The 18,811-nt window shown below is 35.0% G+C and overlaps 1 protein-coding gene across 2 annotated transcripts in view; it reads right to left on the minus strand.

Moving 5' to 3' along the window:
- Window positions 1–18,811, minus strand: part of u2af1 (U2 small nuclear RNA auxiliary factor 1) — a 52,428-nt gene that overhangs the window by 14,213 nt on the left and 19,404 nt on the right. Inside the window, exon 3 of one of the 2 annotated variants that reach the window (XM_039744043.1) lies at window positions 5,680–5,746. In XM_039744043.1, coding sequence (XP_039599977.1) covers window positions 5,680–5,746 — 67 coding nt within the window. Of the gene's footprint in view, window positions 1–5,679; window positions 5,747–6,735; window positions 6,803–18,811 lie in introns of both variants that reach the window. The other variant, XM_039744045.1, reaches the window with a different exon arrangement.

Below are 18,811 nucleotides of genomic sequence, written 5' to 3' on the forward strand. Positions count from 1 at the left end.
TAAAATGTTTGATTACATCAAAGCTCTAAGCACAAATTAAGCATACTGCCTTATAATGTTCAATCTGTTTAAAACGACAAAAGAATACAGTTTCCTCTCCCCGAGGACTTGACTGCAAGTAAACAGATGGCAGAGGAAGAGATTAGATTGAATTACTAGTCCAAAAAAGAAAAGAAAAAAGGTCAAACACATTAACTGAGAAACCACACATGGGTACTGTTAATGAGGTAGAGGGAGTTACAAGTTCATGGGAACACTGTTGTATAGATACAGTACATTGTGCTGGGTATTGCAAGTATTCATGGAGGAGAAAGCTGCACGTCAAAGCTCAGTTTGTCCAAGTAACTAACCAGACAAGGTCCAGAATGATGGTCTGTTACTAACTACTCTTCTGCAAATCATATTTGGTACAGGAATCAGACACCACTTCTAAAGTGACACCGTTAGCCACAACTGTCTGCTTTAATGACTTAGACCTTTACAATGTTTATATCTTCTACTTCAAGTATTAATTAACACAATGCCTCCTTTGCATCAACTGTAAAAGAATGAACTAAACAAGTGGTGTAAGGTTAAAATCATGCCTCATGTCTGCGGACAGCTTAATGCAAACATACAACGGTTTGGCATTCTGAACAATATCAGTATTCTTAAAAAGGGTTAAGCTTCTTGCATATTACATGGTGTGACAAAAGAGAAATTAGAAAACAAAAGGAATGTTTAATCAAATCCAATAAAAATCAAGCATACACATATGCACCATATGAGAAATATCAAGACTATACAAGAAAGTAACATTAGATGGCTTTTCCAGCAATTTTCAGTCATAGACTTCATTTACATAAGCAGTCCTCAAAGTGCTATGGCAAAAACAGACGGGGTGAGCGATGTGTGCAGGACCCCCAACAACCAATGAATGGTCATCTGGAACTATAACTCAAATAATGCAACTACAAGGAGTAAGGAAAGCAGATGTTTTGGACCTCCCAAACAAGTTGTCTCTTCAATGTATCATCTTTGATGTACCATAAAGTGGGGGTTTACCGGGGGTGGTGAGGTGCTGGCTTGGGGTTGGACGAAAGGGCCGAGATTCTAGGCATACTTGTTAACCCTTATTGAAACACTGGCTCCATCAGACACCACAATACTGGCTGTTACAAAAAGGGGCCAGCATGACTGTACTGGAAGGTCGGCACACAGTTGCTAAAATTTGACATGCCCAGTATTCAGTCATGTAAATTGATGTGGTTTGGTCACATAATCCAACAATAAGAAATTTCATACTGTGATACTAGCTTAACTTAACTATGGAGGACTTTTTGGGTTTAGAAGTTTAACTAGCTAAAAATTTATGGGTATGTTGATATGGTATAGCATAAGCATATGGCTATAATGCATGGTACAGTAGATGCCAGGGGGACAAAGATGATACTACTTTAGGGTGTGTGCATACAAGACAAACTAAAGCGTTTTGCTTGTACACGGTTATAAATGTGTTGGGAGTCAAAAGAGCATTGCTGACTAACTGGGAGGGAAAAATAAAAATAAAACCCGCACACTTAAATGGACATTTCTCCAAGCAAACCAGACTGGGGTCTACCAGTCAGAAAACTGCTGTGGTGTAATTAAAGATGATAAGCAGGAATTTAAAAATAAAATTCAGTAGGCATAAAGGTGATCAGGTTTGCACAGATACTGTATTCCACAAAAATAAATGTCACTCTTTATGGTGTTTCCAAATTATCAACTTTCTTAAAAATATGAGAAGACTCAGGCTTTGCACTGAAAAAGATTTTTTTTTTCTTTGCTCAAAAGCAATTAAATGTGTCAAACAATACAGGTTTATATGGAAGAAAAAAAAACTGCCATAATTTCAGTCAGGTTTGATCATGCGTCATCTTAACAGATGGGCATAGCTACAAAACCAACACTAATAAGTGTGATATAGCATGTCAGGTGGTGGTGTAAAGTTTTCTGAAAACAGTGTAGCTCAGACTTTGTGAGTGAAAATCATTTGGCCCCAGCATTGGCAGATGGCTGGTTCATGTGTGAGCTCAATCAACGCAGTTTATCCTTGTTGTTATGGAAGGCACCTTCATGGTAGGGCTGAGCAAATGGTTGTCAATATCATTTATCGCCGATTGGCTAGATACAACGTCAATGTAAATAAACATTGCTGTTTGGCCCCAAACAATTGCAGAAACTTCCTGAAGTGTCTCAGCATGAGACTATTGAGACTTCTGTGCTAAAATAGTTCAACAGGGGTGCACTGTAGTGAGGAAAGATAGCCTGGCAAGTGCTTCAATGCTTAGACTTTTTCAGAGGGGACCACTAACTAGATTCTACTTCAAGCACTGCTTGTGGGCAAATAATTTACTGTCCCTGCTGTGAAGTGGCACATCTATAAGCTTAAGCAGCTAATTCAGCATTTGTTTTTTGGCACTGGTGGGTACAAAGGTCAGCAGATAGCAGACTTCAGCCTATATATACACACTTATCAGCTAATGACAAATATGTTTGATACATTGCCTATCCTCTTTACTCCAATTACTCGGATGATTTAATAAAAATTAACTTTGGTAGTCTATCCTTTGTTCCACTTGGGCATTCTAATCAAAAGTACTTTTTTCCCCCCAGTTGAATAATCAATGATACAAAATAAACATGGTGTCTTACATACTATTTCAATAGTTAAAGATATTCACATGTAGCCCAATACGCATGTGCAAAAGTCTCAAACACTATGCCATCACGTTAGTCTTAACAGTGAAAAATCAAAACACCACAAGTGTGTGCAGGGAGTTGTGACAAAGGCACCAACGAGACATAGAACACAACATCCAATGACTGATCAAAGTTATGAGGACGATTTAAACTGATTTAACTGTGGTTTCAAATTTGTCAAATGGTAGTGATTAAACCAGCACTATGAGGGGCAGTAATCCCATTCAATAAATATACATTAACAATAACACATGAATCATAACATGACCCTATATTGGCAAAGTATAAACAGTTTTCTCATCAAATACTAGACCTACTGGTCATATGGGTATTTTAGATTTGTGCTATATCCAGAAATAAACTTATGTATCTATTACCAAAACTAATCAATTCAGAAAATAATGTTCATAATAAATGAAAGGAGTATCATGCGCATTTCTATTTTTTCATGTTTAATGGTCTTTGATGTTTCTGATGTTGCATGTGGCACATACAGTACATCTACAAGACAGTTTATGGATGTGTTTTAGTAGAGAACTTATTACAACAATAGATGCTTTTAAGAAGAAAAAAACATTTAGTAAACTAGGTTTAAAAAAAAAAAAAAACACAAACACACACATTGCAAATTTGTTCCTTAATTGGGTATCTTATAAAAGGATCTTTTAGTAAAGCTGCATCTCTTAATTCTGTCAAGGTTGTACATGACATTTTGTGTATCAGCAATCTATTTTTCATTTGTCACTGAGACTGTGGATGTGTGTTTGTCCAAATGCTTCATCATTACCCCCTTTTGTGATTAGTGTTGCCAAATTCAGAGCTTTGGGGTTTGGGAAAGTCTCCTGAACTTTGTTTATTATTTCCAGGGGCTCCACATTTTTTACTGCATGCAGCAGACTAACCACTGGTACAATGGAAAAAGCAGTAAGAAACCACAGATTGAGACCTGTTATGTATAGCCATAATTTAGGAGTGTATTGTTTACTTCATATGTAATGCAGCAAAGGCAAGGGTATCGGTCTACACTGTTTGAACAATTACATTACAAATTTACTTTCTGTAGCACTTTGCCCAGCACTTCTTAAAAAAGGAAATCGACATTAAAACCAAGATGATGCATTACAAAGCATCTGCATGTTAGTACAAAGAGATTACAACATCACCCGACCCAATACGGTGCTGCAGCCATGATTGAATAGAACTGAAGTTCCATATGTGCGGGAGCAGTCAAGAGTAGTGTAAAACCCTTTGAAAAGCAGGGAGGTGCGGGATTTAAAATTAGAACCAAATTGAAAACGGTTATGAATAATTCGCAGCAGAAATATTCCTTGAAAAATGTTTACTATTGAAATTAATCGCTAAAGTCATCCTAAAAAATATCTATATATATCTTAAAAATATACATACAATATTTAGCAGGTACTACTCAGGCAAGATTTCCCAACCAAAAATCTGTTTTGCCAACTATCAGCACAAATATACCTCATCCAGCACATGCAACACCAGTTTAGACTAAAATAAAGCATTAGCTTTATTTTAAATATTGTTTGTAAAGAAAAAACACCCCCTCTCTACATATTAAACTTAAGCATTAATAAATTATGATCCAGGTCATAAAACTTTATAATTCAGCTATACACTACTTTTAATATATGATCATTAATTACTTGCTTCCTGTAACAGCTTCAAGTTTCTCACTAGTCTTGGGTCACACAATTAGAAAAATATTTTATGGAATACAGACATACTGCATTGTTGTGCACTTAATACACAGTAAAGTGAAACATTACATAACATGATGAAATGTGTTATACTAATAAAATCTGAAAATAAAACCACAAGGAAATGCACTGGTACATCATTAAAGTGATCAGTTGAATGTTTAAGATTGACCACAAACTTCCCACAGTACTATGGATGCCCTTACTTACCTGGTTATTTCAAATCTGCAAGTGGCTGCTTATTCACATAGTGAAATACATAGACAGTAAATACCAGTCATTTATAAAATTACAATTTTTAACATAAAAAGGTTTGGCTGATAGCAAATCTAATTCCCAGAGAAGGCTGAATTACCTAATCCTACAATGTCAGAAAAACTCACATATTAAATGCAGTGCCACATTTCAGGCCACACAATATTATGGACTACAATTGAAATTGCTTTTTTTATATAAAATTGAACATTAAATTAACATATCAATCCATTGACCATGTGCATTACCATAAAATTGTGGAGTTTGAACATTGAGAAAAACAGTCCTATTTTCACACCCTAGAACCTGAATATGCTCTCTTCCACCCTGCTGTCAGTACTCTGTCTATGCAAAGGGACATGTCTAACTCCAGGAATACTGGCAGCAGTGCATTTTCTTTGGACAAGTCAAATACTTTATCACTTTAGAAATCTACAGAACTAGACTCAAATATCAAATTACTCACTAGTGGCTCAAATCTTAAAAGTTGCAGTTGTCAGACTACAAAATGTGTGTGGGGAAAAAAAAATATCACCATACATTACTGTTTTATAAGAGGTTAAATATTTAAGATGTAATAAACACAAGATTGACTAAATAAGAAACATTCAATTAGAGTTTGATTTTATGTTGCATATTATGAAAACTACTAACAAAATACCTAACAAAGTGACAAGGTCTAATTCTTAAAACTACACACATACTACATAAAGTTAACAGCAGATTTAAAAATCATAAGTAATCAGACAATTTATTAAAATTACATTTAAACTTGCAGGTTTAGAAAATACTAGAAATAAAAATCCATCATTACTGATAATTAGATGGAAAATGAGCATTGCAGACTGCACAGCTATCTTAAAAATGATCTTAAAATGCACTTAAAAAGTGTAAAAGCACTACACCCCCACTCCCCACAGAAAAACAAAAGTAAAAATATTTCCGCAGGATCCTGCAAACAAGTTTTGGATTAACTTACAGCGTAAACCATCAGCAGACTGGGCAGTGTTTTGAGGGTTACGGTAAATGTTCAAGAGGGCAATGGTCTGAAATACAAAACGCACATTTTTGTAAAAACTTTACCAATTAACCTTTTAGACTCAGAAGGAATGAGGCCCAATGCTGCTTGTTGCCTGGTGCTGAAATAAAAGGTTACAGGTTTTTAACAGCATCCCAAATTAATCTGTTCCTTAAGAACCCCATAATACACACAGTATTGCATAAATAATTTTAAAACATTAATAGCTTACAAAAAAAAAAAAAACCAAAAACACACAACACCTTTGAACAGGAAAGTGACAAAGATTCAATCTAAGCAAACTCAAGTACAATTACAATAATGGTGTATTAAGAGGTTCTTTTTAAAAGGGAGGAAAAAAGTGTTAAAATGCATCATAAACCCCACTTACCTTTTCAAACCTATTAGAAATAAAGTAGGTTTAGTAGTAGTTTAAGGCTTTGAATTTTAAAATAAACTGACATAATACTATTTTTCTAAAGTACCAAGTGGGAGGACGGGGACACCCACTTACAGAAAGGATGTCTCAACTGACAGACAGGTAAAACAAATTGTTCCAATTACATTGAGAGGCTGAGATGCAAAAACAGTGGGAAGGGGGTCAGACAGCTGCACGGTCTCCATTATTAAAAAAAGGCACATGGAATGAAATGGAAATAGATGAAAGTGGGTTATCAGTACAAAAATGGGTGTGCAAATATAACTTAGCATGAATATGCAGTCTTTATACTGAACTTCTCACCAGTGGTCTCCTTCGTTTAGTTTTCCCTTTAAGTAAATATTTTATAGTTAATTGGATGACAAAGATGTAGAAAGCTAATAGCGTAACATACATGCTCCTAGATCAGCAACATAGGTAGAAGGTATATTTTACCATTTTCAACCCATTTGAAGCGAATCGATTTTCCCAACGTTTTGGCTTATGCGCATCTTTAGCAGCTCAAAACCACAGGACACCCTCATTTGATTTTAAGGGATTATTAACTCCTAAAATATTTCTCCAATGGTGGGACTTACAGTGTGAGCCGTCTGCCGTCTGTGCACTGTTTTGGGGATTACGGTAGATGTTTTGAATCAAGATGGTCTGCAGAGGGAAAAAATAAAATAATCAAATAAAATTACCCACTGGCTGCTGAGCATAATTGAGATGGCATTAAAAAAAGACAGCCAAAGGAAAAAAAAAAAGGTCTTGGATGTTTCTTTTTTTGGTGAAAAGAAAAAACATAACCCTACAAGAATTTTTCAAAGAATTTTGCTACTCAAAGCAATAAATGTGCCGAGTTGGGGTAAACATCAGCTTGCTTCCAACAAAACCAACTTGACTCAAACTCCTGTAAAATACGGACGTAAACTAAAGCTAGATGGTTTTAACCGAAAAGACTTTGGACTTTAATGTGCAAAAAATATGGAATGCTTTAAGTGAAATGGAAGAGTACTTGTTTATATGCAATTCAAAATGACACTTGGAATTAAACGGATGCTGAGAAAGTATAGCATGGAACTTTAAATATCTGGGTGTATCAGGCATAATACTTATGAAAATATATTTGCAGTGCTTCCCCTCAAGACAGCTTAAATACATATAATCCCTAAATCTGATATCTACACTTTTTTTTTTTAAGAACAAAAAAGCTGAATTTAAATGTTGGTCCAAACAACCACATGAATATCTTAAATATCAATAAATGTTAAGATTTTACTTATTACAAGCACACTGACAATACACTTTCTAGGATAAGGTCTACAAAAGTAAAAATCGCATGCTTTAAATTTAGAACAGCAACACCATGCCAACCTCACCTTTCTTCAACTGAAACAAAGTTAGAACCTTCCAAAGCAAGAATTAAAATGCATCAGAGTCCTCCAATGCAGGCTAACTTTAACAAAGGTTCCAAAATTGCCTGTCAAGTTTATTATGGCACGAATGGATTCTATAATATTAGAAGAGACGGCTTTAAGCATCAGAAAAGAATCATCACACCATAATGGGCTCAGAACAGGGATATAAAATAGCCATAATTGATTGTGGAGAATTTGTTAAAGAACAAAAATTGAGTGTTGAAATTAAAAGCAGTGCTTTTTTCCATAACTAGCAGGGCAAAAATATTTGCTATAAGTAGGGTTGGGTATCAGCACGGATATCCCAATTCAATATTGACTTTATTTTGATTGAATTAGCATGCATAGATATATTTGATGTGCTGACTTTCTTCACAAATAACTTAATGCACAAAACACATTAATATAATGAGAAACTTCAGTTGCTTTTATTGAAGGGTGTCTAAATAGAAAATTGAAGTATTGTCTTAAATGTCATTTTATTTATATATATATATATATATATATATATATATATATATATATATATATATATATATATATATATATATATATGATGCTTTACATCAGCTGCTCTGTGTACACGCTCACTTTGGTATTTTAGACTGTTCAAAATATTCAAACAAACCCCTGCTTGCTTAGCCAGGTGATGTCCACTGCAAACTTTTTTTTAAACTGGAGCAGTACAGCAAGCCACATGCTTAAAGAGAAGCAGCATATATAATAGTAAATAAAATTAATGAATAAATGATTTGGACAGGAATACATGTAACAAGCTGGATAAGTTTTTTCGGATGATACCAAGACAGGTTGATTGGCAGATAATCTGCAATCTGTTAAATCATTAGAGGGACTAGGACAGCATACAGGGTTGAGCAGATTTGTGGTATATTAAGTTGAATGTCAGTAAATGTAAAGTATTACACACATTGGAAGTAAAAATGTTAAGTTTGAATACACGATGGGAGATCTGAAAAATCGAGTGTCAAGTCCATGTCTCCTAAATCCTTCTCATAAAGGTGTACTATCAATTTTGAGATAGTGTTCAGAAGCTAATAAGTCAACTAACAATGTTAGGTTATATATCCCGGTGTGTAGAGTACAAGTCCAAGGAAGTTATGCTCAAGCTTTATAATGCAATGTTGAAACTTTATCTAGTGCACCATGTGCAGTTTTTAAAAAAAAAAAAAAAAAAAGTGGTATCCCAGCACTAGAAAAGTTCCAGAAATGAGTGACTAGGTCCATTCCAGTGCTATAGGGAATGAATTAAGAAAGATTAAGAGCTGAACTATTTCAGTTTAAGCAAAAGGTTAAGAGGCAACATGATTGAAATGTTTAAAATTATGAAGGAATTAGTATAGTGGATCGAGACATTTTAAAATGTGTTCATTAAGAACAAGGGAACACACAGTTTGTAAAATTAAGTGTTAATTTCACACAAACATTAGGAAGTTTTTCTTTACACAGAGAACCACAGTCACTTGAAATAAGATACTGTACCAAGGAGCGTGGTAGACAGTAAGACTTTAGAGACTTTTCAAAACTAAATTTTTTAGAAGAATTAAGTTACTAGGGCTGGTGAGCTTTGTTTGGCTGAATGGCTGGTTCTCGTCTAGACTGTACTGATTCAAGTGTCAAAAGGCACAGATTTTAGTTGAGGATGACACACCGTTTTATGCATGGTAAAGTGCTTTTTCCATAGAAAGCACTAACAGGGGCATTAGCAACACCTAATAGATTGAACACCAAAAACAAAGATAACCAAAAAGAGTTGCATATATTGTGTAGGATACAGAATCACATAAATCTTGAGACTTTAAACAATTCAATATATATTCTTAAACAAAAAATTGGAAAATCAATATTTTTACCCAGGCCTGGCTGGCCTGTTAAATGTGTAGCCTTATAGTCCACCTGAGCAGTCAAATCTTAATTTTTGGTTAATCTGACATATCCACTACAGATAGATTTGCTCTGTATTGGAAGTAAAAACTGAAAACAAGGAAAACTGTAGCATTACCTTTATAATACATCTCAAGCCACCTTATGAAACCCCTAGCTGTCGGAATACTCCGTTTAGAAAACCGTCCATTAATTCATTACAGGATCAAAGTAAAACCTCCATATTTAGATTAAATTTTTTACAACAGAACTGAACATTTTTTGTACTACCTGGAACAGGACAATGCCAAGTCATCATAAACTCCTCTCATGGTCTTGAATCTATTAAGTAACTTGAAATCCAGTTTTGTTAATTATGTCTGATGGTATAGACTTCCAACTTCAGGAATAATCTGATGCAGAACTTTAAAGGCCTTTTAAAATGAAGGCTTTGTTTATTTAGCCGCAATATATATATGCAACACTTTATATTCAAAACGTATTTTTTGTAAGTCAGGTTGAGAAGAACTCTAAGACAAGGACCCAACATGACAAAGACTAAATTCCTCAGCATGAAAAGAAAAGGCAGGCACATTAAACCAAGTGCTATGACCTCAGTTCAACAAAAAAAACCTACACACAGTTTACCCTATACTGACTGTAGAGAAAAGCCAAGCAAAATGACACCTTTAATTGGCTAACTAAAAAGATTACAATATGCAAGCTTTTGAGGCAATAAAAAAGGTGTCATTTTGCTTGGCTTTTCTCTACATTCATAATGGCTAACACAGGTACATCACCCTAGTACCTTATACTGACTAAAATTTAAAGGAATGCAGCCATCAACACAAAAAAGGATTTATAATATATACTATTTGCTAATGGTAGACCTAAACACAAGAGTCATGCGTACTCCTCTGTCCAAGGCTGTCGTATCTAAAATGTGGGACACAGCACCTGCTAACCAGAGTGTTAGGTTTCAACATTACCTTACGGATATGACATTCTCAAACCCATAAAACTCCTATTCATGGTACCTTTTGAGGGGAGGTATAGAGGTTAACAGGGAATGTCTATCCAGTGGGAGGGCTTCAAAGCAGAATGTATGTTTCCAACCTACATTACCAACTCTCCAATACAAATTTAAATCAAAATTATTTCTGCAACATAAATCCAAAAATGTAACATGTTGCATTGAGTATCTGTGGGCCATCAATTCAAAAACCAAGAAGTCAGGCCTACATAGATTTGCCACTTAATTGGGGCAGCTCTGCAGAATTTTTTTTTTTATAAAAGTACTTTGGAATAAGCATGTCTGGGAAAGAACTCTCCAAGATGATAGATGCACTGTTTAGGAATATTGAAACATAAGCAAATTAATGCATTTTTATTTGCTGTGAAGTAGATAGCTGCAATATCTTGCTGTGGACAGCCTTTTCCATCTTATCCAAAGATGATCAACAGGTTTTATATTTAATGATATAGCTAGCTGCTGAAATAAGGGAAGCTCACTGTCGTGTTCCCATTTAGTGACAAAATGTGCCTTTTAACATGGTGCTTAAAGTGTCTGAGAGTAAACAAACAGTAGCCATGAAGAGAAGAATGTGGTCGACAATAATGTTCTGATATAGCTAGCCGGCCATTCAGACATTCTTCAGTAGCCATAGTTTGTGCCTGTGAAACGCCCCAAAACAATCCCACTGTGTAAATACAGACTCTCCACAAGCCCCAGCAAAACAGCACAGTGTACTATAACAAAAAAAGTAGTCCGTTTTTCCAGGTTTAATTTTCCAGAATTAAACTAAAAATATCACTAGTCTTACAAAGATTTATAAATATTGTGAAAGTTACTAGTACAGTAGAGTCTCGCTTATCCGACAAACGGGCCGGCAGAACGTCGTATAAGTGAAAATGTTGGATAATGGCAGGTGTTACGAAAAAGCCTACGAAACATCAAACTGTGTTATAATTTTACACATTATGAACCTAATAATCATGTTTTACAACAAAACAAGACTAAATTAACTGAAAAAAAAAAATCAACTTACAGTTACAGAATTGTCTCGAGTTAAATACAGTATGCACTGTACTTAAAAAGTTCAGTCTCGCCATCTTTGCAGCATCATGTTAATTCCTGTAGCTTCTTGTTGCTCAATGTAATTGCAGTTTCTAGAGCCTTAACTCCGTCACTCATATAGTCAACATCCGTACGAGCGTATACTGTTTACTACAAGATTGTGCGATTCCCAGTCTTGCACCCGAAAACTTGAAGCCGAGTCTCAGTAATTTTGGCAACACCAGCTTTATTCAGCTTGAAACAGCAACAGCGCGGTTACTTATTTTAGTGGGATCTGCCACTCTCCTATACACAAAGCACTCAGGCAGGGTTTTGGGGGGTATGGATGGGGGCGTTGGGGGAAAGCAACACTGTGCCCTGCGCATTTATAATGTTCCTTGTATCACCCATCGATGGCAGGCGTTTATAGCATGTCCGCGATCTTTTCAGATTGGCCTTTATGGCGAACTGCTACCGTGCTGGGAGACTGAGATTGATTTGGGATGCTCTTCCGTGTGTCGTCCAGTTGGGTGGAATCCCACAAGAGTTTAGAAACTCACACCAGCCAGGATTCTATTCAAAAGGTAAAATGCAGGTTAATTTGCTTTATTTATTTTTACTTTATATTATTATGTATTAATCATTTTTATATGAATAGTTTTGGGTTGTGGAATGAATCATCCGAGTTTCCATTATTTCTTATGGGGATATTCGCATTGATATACTGTACGAGTGCTTTGGACTGCGTGCACATTTCCAGAACGAATTATGCTCGCAAACCAAGGTACCCCTGTAATTAGCTGCGGTAGAGTCGGGAGCAACAAAAAATAGACTACGCTCATAACTTGCAGTTCTTGTTGCCGATTGATGCTTTTTTTTTTGCGGTGGGACGTCAGATAATACGGAATGTTGGATAAGCGAGACTCTACTGTACTTCGTCAACTATTGTTGTAACCAATGTTGGAAATTGGTCATTCTGACTTGCAGATTAAAAATGACAGAACATTAAGTAAAACCAGTAATATTAACAGATGTTCACATCAGTGGCTATAGTATCAACATGCTGTCTATGCTTGTAGTGTGTAGTCACTCTGGCTAATGAATCAAAAATTGTAACGAAATACCATTTATTTCCCCCAAAAAGACACCATTTTAACCCAAGAGGAGTACTGTATCCACAACATTTTAAGGACATGGATAGTCCTTGTTTAGCTACCCCAGCATCCACCAGTAAGTAAAAGCAAAACAAAAACGGTTTGCTGCATTGTTTGAATTCAACACTTAACAGCAAGTACTTTAACTATAAACAGTAGCAGATCTGATATCATAATCCACAACAAAACTACAGTTCCTATAAATGCCTGTGGGCAAAGTTTGCCAGGAAAAAATTTAGCTTTAAATGACTAAGAAAAACAGGAAAAATAACCAATATATGCACACATTTTAGTAGTTCAGCCTTCATATTAACATACCAAACTTTACTGGCAAAAAGTTTGGTTTCAAAATTGAAGTACAAATACAAAAACAAGGGAGGGAAACAAAGGCTTTATGTCGTAAGTCGCCAAGAGTAAAGTGAATTTGAAAGAAACTTAATATTTAAGCTCAAAAAGTACAGAACATTGTAAATGGAGATGACAGAATTTTATATGTTGATTAGCACACGCAAGTATTTCACTGTACTCCGTATACGTTACAATGAGTCTGCTCACAAACTTGAAAACTTAAGCCAAACTATAAAACTAACTTTAAATAAAACTACTGCATTTTACATTTACATCTGCTTTACATTAGATGACAGATTAATATAATAAAAGGTCACAAATTGCTTATTGAGGGAGGAAGGCGACAATTTCAGCAATCAAAAATTTCATTTGTACTGCTGTTCTGCCAAGTCTGAATTCTGAAAAAAGAAAAACAATCCAAATGAGCAGCAATAAAGGAAAAATCTGTAACAAGTAAAATTCTTTCCATTTAAATTTAAAGTGTCTTTGTGATAGCATATAGAGAATGAAAATGAACTATTCCAATGAAAGGTAAAACAAACCTGCAAACCTAAACAGAGGTTTTAAAAGGAAAGAAAGATACTGAGCATGGAATCAGTGTTGTGTGCCCTTTGCAAGTATCTAACTAAATTAACAGTGACAAATTACCTAAAACTGTAAAGTAAATCAAACTTTAACGTACACCAATGGATTCAAATAGTTCTTAGATAAACATTTAACAAGTGTTGGCAGATGCAACTATGGTGCTCCAAAACAGAATATATTAAGAGCAACAAATCAGAAACTTTTTTCTTCAGTGCTAAAAGCTAAATTACTGCTATTCTGTTCTTTTGCACATGCTTATAGTAACCTTTACAAATTCTGGAGAGAAGGATATAAATACCCATAAACTACTTTCTCTTAAAAGCACAAGGAGAGGGGAAACAATGGCGCCAAAATTAAGAATATGTTTTTGAAAGGTTTACTGTTGACCCCTTCATAGTTTAACTTTGATTATATAAAATTCTCTTCAGGTTCCCAGAATTTCTGTACCCGTAAAGCTGGTGGCATATTACAAAATTTCTGGTCAGAAGGGATGTTCAACAAAGACTGCAGTTGCACAACTAGGAATTGCAGGGGGTGACAAAATTTCATATACACTTTTCAACCCATCCCGACAAAGAACATGCGGCTTTCCAATTACGGCGAATTAAGCCATAATCTGAGTATTTTTATTTTCCTTTTGCAATTCTGTGATGGTATGAGAAAATCAAGACAGACTCACAAGCCCGTCTTCTGTTTCAAAACAAATGCCTTCTGTACCCCCACAGCTGAACTGTCTCTATACATTGTGCCTGCCCAACCCTATAAGGATTATGCAAATGAAGTCTGTGACACAGGGGGAGAGAGAGATTTAAAAAAAATATATATATATCTCTATATATCTATCACTGGTAAAAGTCCTGTTGTGCAGCAAGCCTTAAGATAAAATTGACAAAAGTATGGCAGATCAGAAGAAGGGCGCCAAAAAAAAAAAAAGTTAAGGTTGGTGAACTGCCATATACAGCTTTAAAAGTTAGCACTAAGATTTTGGGTTGTATGCATTGTGATTTCAAAATACCGGTTTACTGACAAAATAAATTCTGAAATGGTATAATCCTTATTTTTTGTAGTATCAGTTCTATTTTTACCAGAAGAATTTCCCTACTTGTTCATTCTTTTGAGAATTTAGACACAGACCTTATAACCCCCAACCCCAATGGGGTAGCAGCCCCACCTATTCTCATGGACTGCGCGCTTTCATAATTTAGTTTTTCATAGAAACCCGAGGCCTCATTCGTAAAACGTATATACTATAAAACTTACTATGCAAACATCAGAATTTATAAAACTTGAGGTTAACGTGTACATTTAGAGAAATTTTGACTCAACTGCACACAAAATGATTTTTCAGCTTCTCTGAAAACACTCTTGATTAGGAAGGAAAATACAGCCTGCACATTTAATAATTCATATCACTGGATGGTAATAATGGGTATCGATGCGACAAACACTAAAAGTCAAAAGCAATGAAAATGACAAGATTGTATTTTAAAAAGGATGCTTGAAGGCAGCATTCAAGGCACTTTCACGTGCATATTTACAAGGCAAGGGTAAACTGTGTAGAAATGTGCTTACAGGTTTACACATTTTCTGTTTTTTTTCTTTTTTTTGTTGTGTTCATAATTTTACACTTTGATCACATTATTTCTTCTCCTGTTTAAAATGACCGGTATCGGTATTTCAGAACTCAAATTGATGTTCAATGAGTTGAATGCACAGTGCACAATCACTGGAGCAGTGTTTGGTGGGGTGTGTATGTGTAACAAATTAAAATTAAAAGTGATTTGCATTACATAGCTGAATTGCTTTTTTTATATTTATATAAATAAAAGTAACCAGTAACTTAATGCAGAACTTTTTTGTTGCAGTAAAACTCCTTGCGTTATCACTACCCCAAGCAGCACTGGGTGCAAGGCAAGCAGCACATATTCTGGTACGTCACTCCTTTGTAGGGATCAATTATACAGCCATGTTGGAAAAAAAAGGTGCATGTAATCTGGTAACAAAACTATATATATATATATATATATATATATATATATATATATATATATATATATATATATATATATATATATATATATATAATAAAAAAAGCATCAGTTTAGCTGTAAACCTGCCATTTGCTATAGCTTATGTTGAAACAGTGTAACCGGGTGACACAGCGGCCAGTGCTCATACTGTGATTCATTATTGGCTCGGGCCAGTTGGGAATGTAAAAAAGGGGGGAGATGCTATTTACTTCACCACCCAAGAAAAAGACATTGATAAAATGCAGGTTTTTATTCTTGTTTTCAGATTCACCAAATATGGTGATAACTCTTTTGTGCAGTTTAATGATGTGGAAACATTTGAGAAAGGGAGAACTCCAGAAATTAAACTTCTGCTTTAACCGGGTTACTTATCTTATACCGGTTTTATGTGCACATGCAAAATGCACCAACTGATGAAAATATTTAGCAGTGAAAACTTCACCCTTCAAAGAAAACTTTCCCATAGCATTCACTGCCCCTTTTGATTTATCTTGGGAACACTAAGGTCCGATTGTTTACCATGTCTTTGTGCATGCATAACTAATAATGCATGCATGTGCGGCTCCTTCCTCTGTCTGCTCCTGGGGTCTGCATTCTTGTCTTAAAGGTATTTTACAAGTTTATTTTAGTGAGGCATTAAGAGCAGATAGTATATCTTAATAAAAGCCTGTTGAAAAATTCAAATTTCCGGAAAGCAATGAATTTTATCTTCATCCAGACTGGCATGCATACTGTGCACTTTTAGCTGTAAATTACATTCTATTATTCTATAAGATTTTTGTTATAACAATATCTAATAGAAATTTTAATATGATGCAAGAGTCAGTAAACAATGACCAGAATTTGTTTGGCACCCAAGAACTCTGTCCAAAGATAATATAATTCATTAAAAGAAATTTACGGCACAAGAGGAATACCTAAAGAACTATGGTTTTCTATAATGAGAAAATGTAAAAACTACTGTTAATGTTTACTGAAGACTGCGCTGCTGGATGTTGGCATTTTATCAATTATTGAATGTGCATTAATTTCAGTAGCTTTTGAACAAGTGCACGTCTTCATGAGGAATGGTGTTTTTTTCCCCCCTTTCATAAAGCAAAATGGACATTTTTAATTTTGGGGGCCTTCAATTCGCTCTCCCCACCTGTGGTACTAAAAATATTACATAAAATCAATAGTTTTCTTTCTAATTACTATATTAAAGTTGGCAATTTCAATATTGTGAGCCAAGGCAAATGACAATACTGGGTAAAACTGGGTAAAGTTGCAGAACTTAAAATTTGATGTTTATTTAAAACGTGCTTGGGAAGCCCACTGTAGAGTGTACTACTGTAGTCTAATATGGGGGGAGCATCATTAAGAATTTCAGCAGATTATAATGTGAATAGGGTCAGTTGCAAGAGATGTTTCAAAAAAAAAAATATTAAGATTTGCAGACAGCTTTCATAGGAGCTAGAAGATAATTCATCAGGATAAAACTCAATACTTCGTTGGTTTTACCCACATGATTTACCTTATTAGTACATCTGAATTTCATCACATATCTAGCTGTTAGAATACCTGGACTTCAATAGTAGCAAATTTTTACTTTTATAAATAATGAACCTTATTAAAAAACCTACAGGGTAACGTGTACCACTAACATGCAAAATTAAAATTATTATTCTACTGCATAAACTTTAGATTAGATTGCACAGCACTATGACTGGCTACAGAGACATAGGGCTACAATCACCATACATACATATATATTACATATATATTACAATACATATATATAAATAACATATCTCTCTCTCGATATATATCTATCTATCTATCTATATCTATACACACAACATATACATACATACATACATACATACATACATACATACACACACACGCACAGCAAAGCTTGCCAACCTCCCCTAACAGTACCAGTCTTGAGGGAGATTTCCTGAAGGACTACTTAAAAACTAACTTTATAGCTGCACTGGGCCATACGTTTTGGGCATGCACCAAATTAACACAATATTTGGTCAAAAATCTTTGAATGTCTATCAAACAGCCTTGGTGTCTCTATCACTACTAACCCATTAACAGCTGTGCTTGGTGTACAAACAAATTGATTGCAAATGTCATGCATTGGGTAATCCCTTCTTTGCTTTTTTTTTTTTAATATAAAACAAATTGCTTGTTGTTGGCTCTACTCTATTTCACTCAGGTGGGGGTTATTTAAGTGTGACTTATTTGTATGCAATGTTAAACTTTTTGTTGTTAGTATGTTGTGATTGTATGGAATGTTAATTTCATTAAATATCCACACAAAAAAAAAAAAAAAAAAAGAGAAACATAATACCAACAGAAAATGCATCACATGGATTAACGCTGTTGATGATCACTTATGAAATGATGATTAGCTACCTAACAGACTGGCTAATGTTAGCAAAACTGTTATATTAGCATGACTGACAATCACAAAGGTGAACTTGTCTTTATGAACTGCAATTATATGGCACTGTGATGCAGATGGATCTAAGCTGAAGCCATTTTCCTTATTCCTATATAGTTTATACCAAACATTCCAATACTGAAGTATGAATTGACTTTAAACTGGTTTTCTTTGCGTGTTCAGTGTCTACAACAATCTGGGTAAATATAGGAAGACAGGAAACATGAGGCAAGAAATGTTGAACACTAAACGAATTTTTTCCACATTATAGTAGTAACTAGCAAAATACCCGCGCTTCGCGGTGGAGAAGTAGTGTGATAAAGAAGTTATGAAAAAAGAAAACATTTTAAAAATGACGTAACATTTGCATATGCATTGTTGTTTGCATAAGCACAGTCCTTCACCAGCAATTTTAACTCCGTTGCAAAGTGATCCAAAGTCTCGTTTATACCTCGTGTTTTCTCATTAAACTTGTATCTCACGAATATCGTATTCGTCGTAGGCATGACAAACACCAGCATGTCTATAAACTTCATTTAAACTTATGGTTTACACCGTGCTTTGTTTCCGCAGTAGCTGCGCTTATGAATATGCTTGTATGCGTCACTCGCTTCATATTCTTTTGCTGCCTTCTCAATTGTGTAATGCGTTTTTTGTTCAGCGCTCTTTGGAGTTCTTCCTTGTTCTCTACGTACTGCGTTCAGAACCAGTTCACGTGAGCTGCTCTCTTGTGTGATCTTGCAATGTCCACGGCTTTATTTAATGT

The sequence above is a fragment of the Polypterus senegalus genome, chromosome 2, assembly GCF_016835505.1.
Source record: "Polypterus senegalus isolate Bchr_013 chromosome 2, ASM1683550v1, whole genome shotgun sequence".
In the NCBI taxonomy this organism is placed as follows: domain Eukaryota; kingdom Metazoa; phylum Chordata; class Cladistia; order Polypteriformes; family Polypteridae; genus Polypterus; species Polypterus senegalus.